The following is a 17901-nucleotide window of genomic DNA, read 5'->3' as shown; positions in this document are numbered from 1 at the left end:
ACATAACTATGGATATTGGAACATTTAACTATTAGAGATGATCTATTTATCTCAGTTTTCCAGACATCCACATTTTCGTTATTGCAGTAAGAAAATAAATGAAATCAAATAATACACAATAAGGTGTCTGCTTTATGTTTCTTTAGGCAGGTTATTTTCTAAAAGTCCCCTTTTCTTCTCATTCCACAGCCACTGAATGGTTTGCCTCATCTACTCCTATGCCTTCAACCTATATTTTGATGATTCACAATTTTTCTTCAGACCAGATGATTCCTGTGATTCCAGAATTGTGCAAGAGTCAACCAGATGTACGAACTTAGAAAGGTTGTAAATACTTCAATCTCAGCACGTTTAAAATTTGGCTCACTAGCTCCACCTGAAATTTCTCATAAGGTACTCTCCAGTTCTGTCTTCACAGGTCTTTACACTGAGCTAGTTGCCCTGGGCAAATTCCTTGAGTCATCTTTGACTTCTCCATCTCTCTCAGTGTGCATATCCAATCAAACCCATATCCTATCACTTCTCCCTTTATCATTTCTTAGTCTAGAATCTACTTTTCCCTCAGCAATTATTTCATTTGGATTTGAACTGTTCTCATTGCCTGGAGCTTGGCCTTGACTCTCATCCAATTCATTCTCCTCACTGAAGCACTGATATCCTTCTCAATACATATTAGGTCATGTCACTGCCTTAATTAAAACCCTTTAGTGATGTCACCTTTGGATAGATTCTAAACTTCTCAATAGAGACATCAAGGCCATATTAACTTGGCTCAACCTTCTTTTCCAGTTTCCTTTCTTATTAGTCTTTATTTACAAATTCTAGTTATTGTAAGTGTTCTAGTTGTAGTTATTCATAAATTCTAGTTATAATGAACTTAATTCAGTTTCTGAAACATGCCACTCATGCTTTCACCTCTGGGCCATTGCATACCGTGTCCTCTCCTCTTGAAAAGTCCCCACCATTCTCTAGCTGGCTAATCCCTTTTCATCTTTAAAGGTTGCTTTTCTCTCTCAGCAGGCACCTTGAACACTCTCCTCTGCCCTAACTAGTTCAGGTGCTCTTTCTTTATCATCTTCTATCACTGCACTTTCCTTATCACATACCTCAACATACCTTGTTTTCACTGATTGATTTTTTCCACTAGATTATTAATATGTTGAGGGTAGTGGACTTGTTCATCGTTTTAACCATGAATCACCACCTTCTAGTACACTAGATGAAATATACTAAGTGTTCAATAACTGTTGAATGACTTTTTATACTGGAAGTAGATTTCATACAAATTTTATTGAACAAGATGATTTTATCCATAGTTTTTGATGCCAAAAGGGTACTTCATTAGAAAATGCTTGGAACATTTAGGAAGTTTCAGAGATAACTTTCAAAATGGCTGAGGTAGAATTGGCAACTGCAATAGCCTATCCTTCCATCAGGGTTGAGACTAAAAGTCAGGATATTCAACTTTTATAACAAAATGTCACCTTTACTCCCTAAATACTTGGATTCTTTAGCATATGGATTTCCTTTCAACAAACATGGTAAACCTCCACTTTGAGGAGTCTGCGGGAACATTAATTCTGCATATTTGTCACACAGCTGCTACCAAAAGCATGGTTAATAAGATGGACATTTCCAAACCTTCACTGTTTCATATGGAGACTTTAAACTTTATTCCTGTGCCACACTAAGGCTTCAGAAAGTTATCTGTACACACTGCATTATTCTAAATCCCCATATATGTTCCTTTCATGGTTGTAAACCTAATCTTATTTCATTAGTTTTAATAAAAGGATCACATAAAGTATAAAAATCTGAAGACTATTACTTCTTATAAATCTTTTATGAATGTAAAAAGTGTTTGATAATGAAGTATGTGGCAAGTTTCTCAAATATTAAAAGGTTAGAAAAGTTTGTTCATCTTCACAATTCTCCTACATCCTTTACACCCCAAAGTCAGAAGAAATTTTATGTCCTTTTTAAAAAATTCTATTTTGCCTTCCCTGCAACTCAGCATTAAGTTTCTATGTTTAACTGATTCCCAAGAGTTAAAAACTCAATGAGAAGAAACAAGAAAAATAAATGTTATTTATTGAGAATCTGATATATAGTCAAATATTTTATTCATTCAGTTAACAAATATTTATGAGCCTATCTTACTTAAAACTCAAACCACTGGGGCTTCCCTGGTGGCGCAGTGGTTGCGCGTCCGCCTGCCGATGCAGGGGAACCGGGTTCGCGCCCCGGTCCGGGAAGATCCCACATGCCGCGGAGCGGCTGGGCCCGTGAGCCATGGCCGCTGAGCCTGCGCGTCCGGAGCCTGTGCTCCGCAACGGGAGAAAAAAAAAAAACTCAAACCACTGTTCAAAATGCATATAGTAATTTACTGTTTACAGATGAAGAATCCGAATTAGGTGCAGAGCAGTTAGAAAAGTTGTTTGAAGCTTTAGGGACAAGGAAAGAGTAGAGCCGTAATGGAATTCCAACTTCACAGCATTTCATCCTGGGATACCGGGAAAAATGTGTAAGCTGTAGCATAGAAGCATCACTCCTCCATCAGCACTGTACTTGACCATCAATCTTTGCTTTGAGGATTTAACTGTCTTTTTTTTTTATCAGAAAATTAATCATTAGATTTTATCCCCAAATAAATTACAAAAAGTAGATATTATAGGGCAACCTCCAGTGTCCATGGATGCCAATGAATGAACTGTCTTTAGGCTTGAATTCCATCTGGCTACTTAACTGGAGGGATCATCTGCTCAGGGAAGATGGAAATGCTAATTGGTGCCCTGGGCCCATTCAGTCAAGACCTTGCCAGTGCCCGCTGCACATACTCTCTGCCCAGAGGCCTACAGTCAGCATCGATTTAACTGTCTTTTAAAAAATAAAACTCATTTCAAAACCATCTTGTAATTATGGTTTACAGTAAACCAGAGGTACACTTGAAGCCTAAGATTCGGTAATCTGAAAATGTTTAGACATTGTCATTTAACTGCTATGAAAGAATTGCCTTTTCTTTATTATTGAGGGGAAGAAAGCAGAAAATATACTGCACAATTTACTCATGAAATTTATTAGTAAAATCTAAAGCAGTTATCTGAAAATAAAGAGGAAATATTCTATCTCATTAACTTACTATAATAGAAAAAAGAGTTTTAGTCAATAACTGACAAGCAGGGAAAATGCCAAGTCCAGAAAAATTCTCTCAAAGTTAAAAAAAAATTACTATCATGATCATGATACGTTCTCTGTACATATTCAAAAACAGAAACCCTCTGTCTTCTCTCCTTTATGTTGCAGAAGTTTCATCTCTTAGAAACACAAAACAAAATCATCCAAGATAGAAAGTATTTTAAAAGATTCAATTATTTTGTACCTCTCTGCAATGCAAGTGCAATGAAAAATATTTTAAATCGAAAATGCTCCCAATTCACAATAATAAAGTAGCAGAATGTAAGCAAAATCATGCATCAATTTCAGATGTCATTTTATTCTGGAATTTTAGCTCAGTCTGAATCAAAATCATGAAGACAATTGAAATGAATGTACTCTTCTTTCTATTATCCATATTCATCTTATCATAATATTTAGAATATGTAGGTATCTTTGAAAGAACAGTGACAGAAAAATAAATAGGATTCATATAGATATTATTATAAGTTTATACATAATAAGCCCATGGGATTATGTTTGAATTATAATATGTAGAATTTCAATAGATCAGGATTGATTCCTTTATTTGTTTAGTATCCTTGAACTGTTTGTATATAATTTTTTCTTGTTCTAGAGCAGGAGTCAGCAAACTTTTTCTGTAATCTCCAGAAAATAACTATTGTAGCCTATGTAGGACAAACCATCTGTGTCACAGCTGTTCAGCTTTGTTCCCAAAGTAGCCATAGGCAATATGTAACAATTGGGCTTGGCTGAATTTTCATAACACCTTACAAAAACAGCAGAGGAGCTGAATTTAGCCTGAGGGCCATAGTTTGCCAACCTCTAGTTTAGAGCTTTGAGGTTCTCAGAACAGTTGTTTGAGGCTTAGGGTCAAACAATCTAATTGCTATATTTACTCAGGTAGATTCAGTCTTTTAAAAAATTGCAATATTGTTAGAACATATAACTTAGAGAGTTACCAAAATACTAACTGTCGGAAATAGCGGTGACTTCCTCATTATGATACAACCAGCTGACAACAGGTGCAGGCGAACTGCTGACTCGGCAAACCACTTCTGCATTCTCTCCTTGTTTGAACTCTTGAGGAGACTCCACTTCTCTGAAAGTGAGTTTTTCTGTATCAAGAAAGTAAAACAAACCATACAAGCATTATTGCTTATTTCTTCCAATAGCATATTTCAGAAGCCGTGTTTATTGATGCTGTAATAAAATAATTAGGTAAATCTAGATCCTTTAAAACCTTAAACCAGATCATCTAATTCTCCTACCCGATAAATTCCATCTCACTGAGAATAAAATCCAAAGTCCTTACAATGCCACACTAGGTCCTGAATGAACTGGAGTCTGCCCCACAATTCTGATCCCAATTTTTCTTCTCTCCTCCTAGTTGCTGCTTCAGGCAGTTCCTTGAACACTCCAGATTTGCTCTCATTCTGGGGCATTTGCACTCTCTTAAATTCCTTCAAATTTCTGCCCAACCTCCACATACAAAATAGCCATCTCCCTACATCTCTAAACCACTTAATTTCTTTCCTATAGAATTCTATAGCATATATATCTAGCATTTAAGCATTAGTTTTAGCTTACTTTTTGTCTGTCTCTACCCACTAAAATGTTGGCAACAAGTGGCCAGTGATATTTTCTGTTTTAGTCACTAATGTCTTTAGGATATTGTCTGCCATGCAGTAGACATAAAATAAGTGTATTGAATGAATGCATGAATATGGATATTTATGCTTGATAAGAAATTTTCACAAAAGTAATTCATTGTTCTTGCTAAGAAAAAACAAAATTTTTTTACCTTCACAAATAAAGCACTAGGGATCTTCCTTTGCATCATTTCAAAGGACACTTCTTTCCAGATACTAGTCTATGAAATGATGATTTCAACTTAATTCTTTGTTATTTATGAAATTGGTACACTAAATGGTCATATAAATAAGTAAAACATCTTTCCTTGAGGAGCTTAGAAATTAACAGGAGGGAAAAAAAAGGTCAAATCAGGAAAAATGAGGGCAATAATACGCCAACAGATTGCCCCACTCATCTAAGAGGAAGCCTTGCTCTGGTGCTGCTTTGGCCTTTTTTCCCGTATGCTATTTCTAGAATAACAAAAACAAAGCTGTAAGGAAGAGATGTCTTATGAGCTAGTATTCTAAAACTTTTTATAATTTTTCACTGGTAGAAATGCCAACTACCACAAATTAATTGTAAGGCAAAGTTCTAAGCACTTTATGCATAAGGTAATGTAGTCCTCAAAGCAACTCTATGTATGATGTAGGTACTACAATTATATCTATTTTATAGACGAGGAAATTGAAACAGAGAGGTTACGCGATTGCTCAAGGCCAGAGGTGTAAGTGATAGAGCTTGGTTTCAAACCCTGGGAGTCAATGAGCTTCAGTGTTCCTAAACAGGATAACAATTCCTAAAAGTGAGAAGTTGGAAAGGAATGTAGGAAGCAATCAATCTCAAATCGTAAAATGAAGTGTCAGTGTAGAAAACCTTGCCACTAAAAATGCCTGGAGTTGAAGAATCTGGTTAGATGTTATTCTTCATTAGATGAGTTTTCAGTTTTTACTCTGTCTAAAGCCTGTCAGCTGACCCTTCCCCAGTTCTCATTCTAGATTGGTCACTGTTATCACATAGGTGATTTTATTTGTTCTAGTCATGATCTTTTTTTTGAAAGTGAAAAAAAGCACTCCCAATAAATTTTATATCACTAAATAAAGTACTGATTTCTATTTACCCAACAGATTCTTAGTGGCATCAAAAAACTAAAACATTTTCATCTAAATTATTTAACCGGGCTTCCCTGGTGGCGCAGTGGTTGCGCGTCCGCCTGCCGATGCAGGGGAACCGGGTTCGCGCCCCGGTCTGGGAGGATCTCGCATGCCGCGGAGCGGCTGGGCCCGTGGGCCATGGCCGCTGAGCCTGCGCGTCCGGAGCCTGTGCTCCGCAACGGGAGAGGCCGCAGCAGAGGGAGGCCCGCATACCACAAAAAAAATAAAAAAAAAAATAAATAAATAAATAAATAAATTATTTAACCATTACAGAATTGGCTCCATCTATGTATTTATAATCCACTATAACCTATTATCGATTTTATTTTAGAGATGTACTGTGGTAAAATAGAAATAAGCTGATATCTGTAAAGGTCTTAGCACATTGTCCATCACATAATTAGTTCTTAATGAGTGTTAGTTTCTATTGTTAAGTACATTTTAATTTGAATTTTTTATAAGAACATATTATTTCAATCAATAAAACATAAATACATGACTTACGGTAAATTTCCAAAACAACTGTGGCTTCTTGTGTCTGTCCTTTGGCATCTGTTGCTTGACAACGATATATCCCTGCATCTTCTATATTTGCGTTGTAGATGGTTAATCGTGATCTAATACCTTCCTTTTGCACTGATACCCTCTGTGTTGAAATTATCTTCTCTCCTTGAGGATTATACCAATCTATACTCTCAGGTTCACCGATTGCTGCAAAGAGCCATGGAAAAGAAATTTTGAAAATATGTTTCAAGTGTTTGTTTTGATACTGGCATTTACTATCATGTAACAACTTTAACAATTTAGAAAAAAATGTAAATGGAAGACTGGAAGTCTGAAAATCTTACAAAATCGAAAGTAAACACAAATGCTAGCACACATGTTATCCTTATTTAGCCAACATTGAGGTTTCAATCTCGTTTGAGTAACAAAACCCAGAGGAAACTTCCAGTATGGTATTTAAGCTATGATAGTGTAAACTTTACCACGGAAATCTATGGATTATTACTACACAAGTACTGAAAGTGCCTTGCCAACTGAGTACAACATTAATTCCACTTAATAGGCATAATCTAAACAGAAACACGATTACTAATGTAATTTCACCTGCTCAATTCTTTTTGCTAGGGTCAGGAAATAGCACTCTTTTCCCTGATACAGTGGACCTCATAAAAACGTAAATCATTTATGAAATAAACTTTGGCTTTTAATACAGAATTTTGAATTAATTTCCCAAGTTGTTAAACTTGTATAGATAAGGCCAATGACTATTTTTTAAATGGGGCCCTAATCTTCTCTTTTCCCAACTGAAATGAGTAGTTTCACCATTTTAATCTAAAACTGTTAACTATTTAATCATATGATAATTAGAATGCATTGAAATGATACTTATAGTGCTAGGCAATTACAACCACATCATTACAGGGTAAACATTTATTTAAGTTTTCCAATTCAGAATCTAGGTATTATCCGCTTCGTAAAAGCTGAAGCTTCCTGTGTTTGCTTCTAGTCACCAAAAGGATGTATTTCACCTAATTACTTGAGAGATAATTTGTGGAAGCAGCATACATTATTAACTCAAAACTATCAGGAGAAAATGCATAAAGTTATATAACATCTTCAGGACCTTTTTGAAGAAAATTATTCCTTCTCATTGTTTTTTCCCAAGATATGGCTTTAGAAACAAATTGTCTTCCTTCCTATATCAAATTAGACATGATGGAGAAAAAAGTATGAAAGAAGTTTAGTTAAATCTTAAATGACTCTTAGTTATGTTATCTTCAGTTTTTCTGAACAGAACCATAAAACCATAGTAGTTACAGGATAACTCATTTGGGGGAGGTATTTGTTTTAATTCCCTCCTCTATCGAGAAGTTACAAAAGAATAATTTAAATGTGCATTACTTTAAGTTCCAGCAATAGAAAACCTCAGTTTATATAGCAAATTATACAGGATATTCTGTGAAATATTTTGGACATTTTCATTCTTAATGATATGGAATAAAATTTCATGGAGAGTTTATTCTGTATTTTCATAGAGCAGTCATAATTCTCTTTTTTCTGGCAACTCAAGTAATAATTTCCAATAAAACTTTGCATGTTATTTTACTGAAAAGACTGGGCTATTGGATTAATTAATAAGTAGCATTAAACTTATTTTCTTGAAAATGTAATATAAAAATTCATTTGCTATACATGACACATTCTTATTTAGTTCTGTGAGGGTATGACTGAACTAGGCTGGGTGGGACACTTTGCTGCAGAGCTTGCACCTGAACAAACCTCTCCTGGAGAAACAATATACAAAGAAACTATAAGGGACTAAAAATAACTGCAAGCATGTCCAGGTGGGACAAATTATGAACAAGATAAAAAAGGCCGGGCTTCTGGGGACACGGGTTCGTGACCCGGTCCGGGAAGATCCCACATGCCACGGAGCGGCTAGGCCCGTGAGCCATGGCCGTTGAGCCGGCGCGTCTGAAGCCTGTGCTCCACAAGGGGAGAGACCACAGCAGTGAGAGGCCCGCGAACCGCAAAAAAATAAAAATAAAAAATAAAAAATAAATACAAAAAGGCCAAAACCCAACTGCTACATCTGAGCTGCTGGAAGCAAAATCAAGGTACTACGCATGAACTACGCGTGATTCCTGCACACAGCACCACCAAGGGGGTGGGCAGACCACTATACCTAAGCCAGCCCGCCAGCCGGACCCACTGATACACCATTGCCCTCATCCCATTTAAGGGATCAGCTCACTCCACCTCAGGGAGCGAGCAAGGGAACTTGTTACTTGTTTTCACTCCCTTGTGCTGCATCAAGAGTCCCTACAAAGCCCTGCCTGAATTCCCCCTCTGGCCTCTTGACCAATTTCTATTGATTAAAGAGTCCAAGAACCCAGGTCAGTAACATGACTAACTTCTAGTTGAATTTTAAGACATATTTATTTTATTGAGTTTTAGATGTCTGTGTTCAGGAAACTTTAGAATCATATCAACATAGTCACCATTGTGATAGAAAAGTACAAGCAAGCGTTTTGATTTGCATTGGTTTCCCACATCTTTATTTTTAGATTTTTGTTTTACTACTGTATTTAAGATAAATAAGGCCACTTCCATGACAACAGTACAGCTCTTGATTATACGTCTTTATACAAAAGGAAAAAATGTTTAATTGTTTTGCCTTATTAAGAGCAAAACTCAGTACCACTGAATGATGTTAATTCGTACTTTTAAATTATGTCTTAATTTGACCTTATGAATTATATACATCATATAATTTATATCACAAAGATGATGCAAATCCAAGAAAATAATACAATTTTATTTTATTTTTCAATTCACTTTTACTTTTAAACTATTTCATTATTCTGTGATCTTGTGATTTAATTGAGCTGTGTGTGTGCATTTGTGCATATAAAATATGGATAAGGTTTAGAAACAATGAACTATATTCTTATGCCAAAGCTGTACTGACATAGTAAATGATGTTGAACAAGTTTCTCCCCTACTCTCTGCTTTTACATTTGCCAATATATAAAAACATGTGTCAACAAGACCTATCAATTCAGACCTTATATTAAGAACACAAATATGTGAAGAATCATGACCTCAATTAGTTGTTCATATTATCTATATTATTTTTAGATATGTTATTATAACTGCTATTTTTTTAATTGTCATAATAATTTAAATAAGCCATGCCATTCTGAAGACAACTTTTGTAATGCATTTTATGTCAGAAATGCCTATTTAATCCAGTTTTGAATTGCTAAGTATAATCAGGAATGGAAACAATTTTAAAATATACTAAAAAGCAATTTTGGCACTAAATGAATATTTTTAAAACTTTATATATGAAGGCTTATATGCATGAAAATGAATTTGATGAATTTAAATTTTGGCACTAAATGAATACTTGAAAAACTTTATATGTGAAGACTTGTATGCATGAAAATGAATATGATGAATCTAAATAGCAGTAGAATGTGCTCATTTGTGAGTTTTACAATATGTTGAATAGGAATTTGTTGCTTAAGTAGTTAATATCTTCTAGAAGAATTCTACATGTGAATGATTAAACTAGATGAGGTCCATAATAATTTCCCATAGGCATTATGATATATAATACTTCTAATAGTCACAAAAATCTTACAAAACCTTTGCTGATTAAATATCTACTTTTTAAAGGTCACTTTTCATAAGGAAGGATATGATATGCTTTGTCCTAAACTTTTCATTGAAGTGAAACTATAATGCAGGGTGCCATATCTAACTTATTCATAGCATATTTACGAAAATGGTTCAATTATAATGTTTACATTCATCCTAAGGTTACTATTTAGATAGAAATAATATTTAAATTGATGTAAAAGTTATCATGCATACACTATATTTGATGTTATTTTCAAAATAAATAATCTAGTTTATTTAGTAGTCAAAATTAGTAACTTGAAAGCAACAAATAAAATTCATAGTGTTTAATATGTAAAATATGTTCATTAATACTTTTCCAATCATTATAAGCCCAATGATAATATACAATTTTATTTCTAGAGAATTGACATTTAACTACTTAAATTTAGTCAATATATTTTATTAATAAAGAATAAAACAAGTTATCTGAAAATATTTGTAGAAATACATACCTGTACATGTGAAGAATTTAGATTCTCCCACACTAAGCTCTACTTTGCTAAGTGAAATTGTCACTTGAAGAAGAGCTGAAAAACATATTTGAGTAAAATTAATTATGGTTTTAAACATGAATGCTAAGATTTTAATACATGGTGTCTATACCACATGATTGAAATAGCAATTATTTACCCTCTTATGCTTTTATTACCTGTAAAGAGAAATGAAACTTTTGTAAAATACAATTTAACAAATTATATACATTATATTATTATGCACCTTACAAACAGACCAAATCCAGGACTTATTCAAGCTATGTTGAAATATTTAGTTAAGAAAATGAGCAAATTCATAGACAGCTGTTCCATATTCACAGACTAGGCATTCTGTGTACTACCAGATTGGACAATAGCTACATAAAATTTTTGCTCAAATTTTGTAAACTTGCTTAAAAAGAGTAAATCCTACACTGTTATTACAACAATTAAAAATTTAAGTCAAATACTTTTTACTACCTACTAAAATATTTCCATGAAAAGAGACAAACACAGGGAAGAGAGGGAGTACTACTACTACATAAGGAAAGCGGAATAAGCATTTTTTTTCCACATGATAAATAAGTTAAGTGAAGTAACCAGGGCAATGGCAATAAAACAGAGGAGATGTTCAAAAAGTTTGTTGTCAAATTTGAAATAAAACAGCTGAATATCCTAAAACTTTAGAAGATAATTAAAATTATGTTTTAACATAAATTAAAAGATTTATGTTTCTAAGAATATGGTGGACAAGATAGTGTTACCACTCCCCAAAACCCTGTTCCACCATCCTTTTCCCCCCGAAACACATAGCTAACCTTTCAGGAAAGTAATGGTGCCTCAAGGGAAAAAAAAATGAAGAAAAATCTAAAAACTAGAGTACAAGCCTACACTGGGAATTTGTGGATCATAGTAACTGAAAGGCTCACAGATTGCAGAGAATGGATCCAAGCTTCGCTAGAAGAGGGGATGCTACAGAATACCACCAAACACTAGACCAGGATAAGATTCACCCTTAGTAGAAGAAGGGTATAGTATAAATTAGCCTACTGACAAAAGGGAATGACAAGGAGAGTTGTCTTTTCTGGCCTGTGTAAAGGACAAATGTTTCTTCTTAAATAGGTTAACCATGGTTCTGCCACATCCCAGGTTTGGAATTTTAAAATTGTAGATACATGTTCCTTGGGAAACCCCAAGCTGAAAATTATATTACAAAGCACTCTCACATGTAGGGCTCACAGCTAAGTGGCAGAAGCAAACATAAAATCCCTTCAGAAGAGTGATGTAATAGGCCCAGACTCCCCAAGATTTTCATAAATGAACCTCTCTTTAACCTAAACTCACATTCTGACATTATAAAATACATGGTGAAATAAGGCACTGTGAGCAAGAATTAGCTGAAATAACCTAGAGGAGAAACAGACACATGACATTTCAAAACAGGGAATTAGACTAAGAATGTAACATAGCTATGTTGACAATGTTTAAAGAAATAAAATGTGAAATCAAAAAATATGAGAACAAAAGAAAATATTTCTCAAGAAAAACTTGTCAAACATGCTATATAAGCTCTTTAAAATATTTCCTTGAACGTCCCATACTTGATTGATGAATTCCTTCTTTTTCTGGAAACCTCCCTGAGAAACAGGATGGGCTGCATGGCTATCTTCTCTCATGTCGGTCTTGGTCCTATTTTTATTGATAATCTCATCAACACTCAGAGGGTACTTGGCACTTTATAGGGGCTCAAAAAGTGTTCTAGTAAGTCTAATATTTCAGAGAGAAACATGTAAAGAAGAGCAAAGAATTTAGAAAGAATAAGGAGAAAACTAGAAGAAACAAGAGAGTGTCTACTATAAACAATGTCAATTCTAGTGAGAATTGACAGAAAAGGACTTTTTCTTCGAGAAGTAATGAATCCCCTTGATGAACTTAGTTTAAGCGTAATGAGGACAATAGAGGCAAATTGCAGAAAAAGTCAAGGAATTTGAGATTGTCCTCTTAAGAAACCTGAATCTGTAAAGATGTACAGGGTTTTGGGGATCCACAGTTCTGGGCATGTGGTCAGGGATTTTATAAATTGGGGAAAGTTTACTCATACTTACGGATAGAAGGGAAAGAGGCAGAAAAGAGGTTATGTGGTTGAAAGAAAAAAGGGAATTGTGATTCAGTTTCTCATTCTCTTTTCACTCCTCTTAATTTCTCCTTTAAGACATCATCTTATTTCATGGCATCAACTTCCTTTTCTCTTTGGATCTTCAGTCTGTGCTTTCCCAAAGTCTAATCCTGCAATTTCTAATCCTCAACTAGCATTCAATTGGATAGCATATTTTAATTTCAAACTCTCCATGTGCAAACTAAACCCTTCCCCTTCCACCAAAAATTGCTCACTGTTCACTATTCCATTTTTGTTCATCACCAATCAATTGTAAAGTCTTGGATATAACCTCTGAAACATTACTTGTATGCATTCTTGTTTATTTCCAACACTGTTTCCCTAATACATGCACTCATTAATTTTAACCTGAGATATTTCTTTTAATCTGAGAGTGATGTATCAAACTCTATATTTCTTTTTCTGACGTTTATCTCTTCAACGTTTCTTCCCATGGGAGCATTTTTTAGGCTGCTGCAAGCATACGTTTCTAAAACTGTTCAATTTTACCTGCCTACTCAAAAATCTTCAAAGTGCATTTGCTTTGTCCAATTAATTATCAATATTATACACATTTTCATAGAAAGAAAACTAACTTTTCCAAGTTTATTTCCAATTACTCCTTAATGCTTTTATGGCTATAGACAGCTACAATTAATCATCCCCCGCTTCCCCACTGACTCACACTTCCTCACCAATGTGCGTTTGCTCAAAATATTTCCTTTCCCTTCATCTCCTTTTCTCTTATCTCCCCATCATTGGCTACACTCTATCTTCAAAATAAAACTAAAATATCAATAAATTTACGAAACACTATTGGATTGTTCCATCTATAATATCAAAAAATAAATATCTTTGATCCAGAGACATGTTCACTAAACAAATGAAACGTACATTGTTGTTAATGATATTCACTTCTCTACTATATTTAAATGTGAATTTTTACAAGTGAAAGCTCATCACCGTCACTTCTATTTCTCCTAAACTGATAATATATAAATGCATGGCAGAATAGTGAACAAACACTTACCAAGTGCTTATTGTACACTAGGTACAGAACACTGAAAGTATTGACAATATAAAATTTTGGAATTACTTCATTGACTTAAATTGAATTTAAAGATATCAGAGGTTTTGAGAAATGTCTGCCAATTATTACTTAAGTAATTCCCACCTTTGACCTTTGGAGTTTACAGAAAAGACAAAACTTGAAAGATGTAGGCATTTTAAAAGTCAAATACAGTTCTGAACAATTTTACGCAGATTTGCTGATGGGTATAATAAATAACTTACATTCATTGCAATAAAATGAAATTAAGCTTGAAATTTATTAGTTAATTTATATTAAAATACTTGGCAAATTTTTTATTCAGTACAAACTATCAATTCACCCATTAATCAAGACCATATTTTTATGGGCATTTTGGTGTCAGGGCACATGGCTATAAATCAGGGATTAAAAGTATATAATAAAAATAAAACATAATTCTCTAGTTTAATACATTTCCCAAAGGCTATATTTGCTCTAATTGACCTCTACAGATACATTAAAACATGTGCATATTAGGAAAAACTTGAAGAACTAAAATTTAAGGTCATGCCTTAATCATTGCTCTAGGGGTTTAACATCATTTCTTGTGATCATTCCTGACCTGTGGCCACCTCCAACAGACTCATTTTGGACCCAAATGTCAGAAGAAAATGAAATAATTTTCTAATGCCAAAAGTTGTATTCAGAGAAAGCTGGGCAGGACTGATATATTTATATCTACCCAGTTAATCTCTCATTCATTTCTGATGTTTCAATTTAGGCACAACAAATGAAAGTGGATGTGATGTGGAGCCTTTACGTCATTTAGAAAAAAATATATTAAATATTTCTAATCAAAATTTCTATATAGGATTGGGTGGAATTCGAAAAATAGAATGGCATTCACTGATGCTGAAAAATCTAATTTTGATATTTTACTCTTCTTAGGTATTTGGAATAGATATAATAACTTTGAAGAAAATTGAGAAGGTATAATGTTATACAGATTGAGTCACTTGATATTAGCAACATTATTGATTAAATGATGGCATTACTTAAAACCAATCAATAAATCATATTTTTGTATTAGAATTGGGATTGGATAGTCAGTATCTTCACAAGAGATTCTCATTAAAGTAAGAAATCATTTTAAACCCATAGCCTGAAAAGTTAGAGGCATGATAAATCTGTCTTTTTTGAACTATCCTCAAAGAAATATATGTAATAATAACCTTAAATGTAGAGTTGGGTAAATTAAAAATTGTTTACCAAAATCAATAAGTATTTATTGAATATATGAATTTTTCAAATCACTCTTTTTAGATACTATGGTATACAAAAATAATAAGTTACAATTCCTAATGTCAAAGTATTTCTAATTTATTTGGTAAGGCAACAACACTACATAAAGGGAAGAATGATAAAACAAGATGATGTTTATCAATTATGACCATTATGAGATTTATGATCAAGAATACTGCATAGAGGGCAATAAAACTTGAAAAAAAAAGTTGGAATGGATGCTGTAATAAAAGGACAGAAAGAGGGAAGACATTCCAGGTAAGGCAAAAAAGTTCAAGGAATATTCAGGGAATAATTAGTAGATCAATATAGATGAAGTTGATCTCATGTAGAATATTGGTAATATTGGAGAAATAGTTTTGGAGAAATAGTTCTGAAAATACATTGGAGGATCTCAAATGCTATGGTAAAATTTCTGGACTTAAATTTTTGTCCATTAATTATTTATAAATAGAAATCAACATGACAAAATTGGCATTTAGTAAAGATTAGTCAGAAGATAGGATGGCTGACAAATCGAATTTAGGAGAAAATTTAGGGTATGTTATGATGAGTATCTGAGTTGGCTGGTGGCAAAGAACATGGAAAGGTAGGAATGGATGTAACAAAAAAAGTAAAAATAGGAGTTATCTCTGGATCAATTAGAACATTACTGAAAAAGGGAAAAAAGTCAAAGATGTTAAGGTTTTCTGCTTCAGTGAAACAAGCGTCACCAACGTAAAGCATTTCAGGAATAGAGGAAAAACTATGGAGCCATAATTTATATCAAAAATGAAAATTACTTCTCAAAATAGAACATAGACAACATTTTAACAAAGAAAACTGCTATCATAACAAAGCTTAAATTAATATTTGTAATTTAAGTAAGCATGCAGATTAAATAGCAGATATTCAAAGGGGACTTTCTTAATTTACAGGAATATAAATAGAATGAAGTGATTAGCATTTCTAAGTTCCATCAAGGGACCTAGAGAGCCCACTGTAATTTGATACAACATTTAACAGTGGCATTGAAAATGGCCAGTTTATCACCTGCAGAAATTTTAAAACTGACAACTTAATTAGTCTACTACATGCCTGACACAAAGCAGAGTTGAATTCACTTAAAATTCTAACAGACATGCACAGATAACTTAAGGCACTGATTTATTTTTGTAGGATGACTTGTAACATTTATTAAGCAAGAAATTTTTTCCCTTGGCTTCCACATCAAGGGAGTTAAGAGAATTAAGATATCTAATAATTATAAAAACTCTCAAAGAGTCTTACTCATAAAAGGTTCTTATAAATTACTGATTATATCAAATGAATATGATTTCCTCATTTTTTCATTGAAAACTGTACCCATTTTTAAACTGTACCCACTTCAAGAAAATTATGTATGTAATTTATTAATTACTCACTTTTTTATTATTAAATTTTCATGTCCATATATTAAAACAGTCTATGTGTGATCTAATTGATTTTTTTTAAATTGCTACAATGTTCAAGAAAATTCAGAACTTTTGGAACATTTAAGAGAGAAATACTCCGTCATCAAACGTTTTAGGAACTCTGATGACTGTGAACATTTGATCACAACTATTTTTTTAGGGATTTCCCTGGTGGTGTAGTGGTTAAGAATCTGCCTGCCAATGCAGGGACATGGGTTCCAGCCCTGGTCTGGGAAGATCCCAAATGCCCCGGAGCAACTAAGCCCGTGCGCCACAACTACTGAGCCCGCGTGCCTAGAGCCCATGCTCCTCCACAAGAGAAGCCACCGCAATGAGAAGCCCACGCACTGCAAAGAAGAGTATCCCTGCTCTCCGCAACTAGAGAAAGCCCATGCTCAACAACGAAGACCCAATGCAGCCAAAAAAATAAATAAATAACTTTTTTTAAAAAACTATTTTTTAAATAAATTGCTTCACCTAAGTTAACCAAGACAAAGTTAAACATTTTAGTGTAATTCCTTTTCATCATTGTACTTTTTTCATATTTGAACTCAATTGTCTTCAATCTTCCTGTACAAAATTAGGAAAATAAAGTCTCAGTTGCTAGATCACGTGGGTCCTTTTAAGAGCAACTGGTCTACCTCCTTAATGCTTCTCTTTCTATTGACGTCTTCCTGTTAAACTATAGACACTACAGCTTCCCATCCTAAAAAAATATAATAATAATAAATGAAACAAATGAAAAAGAAAACAGAACAGCCAAATAATATAAAGAGAAAAACCATCTGTCTGCTTCTTGTCTCTCAAATTACTATGGTATATTCTACTTTGCTTCATTACATTATTTCCCCAAAAAAAAGGAAAAAAGAAAAAGAAAGAAAAAATAGAAAAAACACTCCAGGTCCCCATTTTTTATTCTATCACAAATTACTCTTTATTTTCCATTCAACTAACAAGCTTGCTGTTCCTAAGGTCAACCACAAACTTCTAGTTTTCAAATCCAATAACAATTTTCAGATTTCTTTTTTATTTGATTTAATAAAGGATGAGATACTGCTGATTATTTTGTCTTTAATGGTCCCATTCCTTGATCCCTTACATATTTATTCTCGACTCACTTTTCTGATTATGGTATTTCTATTTCAGTCTTTTTGGTTACATCTCTTTTTCCACATACACCTTAAATATTTGTGTTTCTTAGTAATCTTTTACTTATTTTATTTTCTTGGAATTCTGTATACCTTCTTCTACTGTGAGCTCATATGTAATACTATTTTCTATGTGCAGAGCACTGGTTTAAGCAGTGTACCTAAAATATCTCATTTAATCCTTAAACAGTCTTACTAAGTAGATA

The 17901-nt window shown here is 33.6% G+C and overlaps 1 protein-coding gene across 1 annotated transcript in view; it reads right to left on the bottom strand.

Moving 5' to 3' along the window:
• NCAM2 (neural cell adhesion molecule 2) overlaps window positions 1-17901 on the bottom strand; it is a 230660-nt gene that overhangs the window by 207786 nt on the left and 4973 nt on the right. The window contains 3 exon segments of the mRNA XM_024120057.1: window positions 4149-4292; window positions 6465-6671; window positions 10607-10681. Of these exon segments, the coding sequence (XP_023975825.1) occupies window positions 4149-4292; window positions 6465-6671; window positions 10607-10681 (426 nt within the window).

This window comes from Physeter macrocephalus, chromosome 1 (genome assembly GCF_002837175.3).
Source record: "Physeter macrocephalus isolate SW-GA chromosome 1, ASM283717v5, whole genome shotgun sequence".
In the NCBI taxonomy this organism is placed as follows: domain Eukaryota; kingdom Metazoa; phylum Chordata; class Mammalia; order Artiodactyla; family Physeteridae; genus Physeter; species Physeter macrocephalus.
The sequence above is the reverse complement of the archived record's forward strand: the minus strand, read 5'-3'. Positions and strand labels throughout refer to the sequence as shown.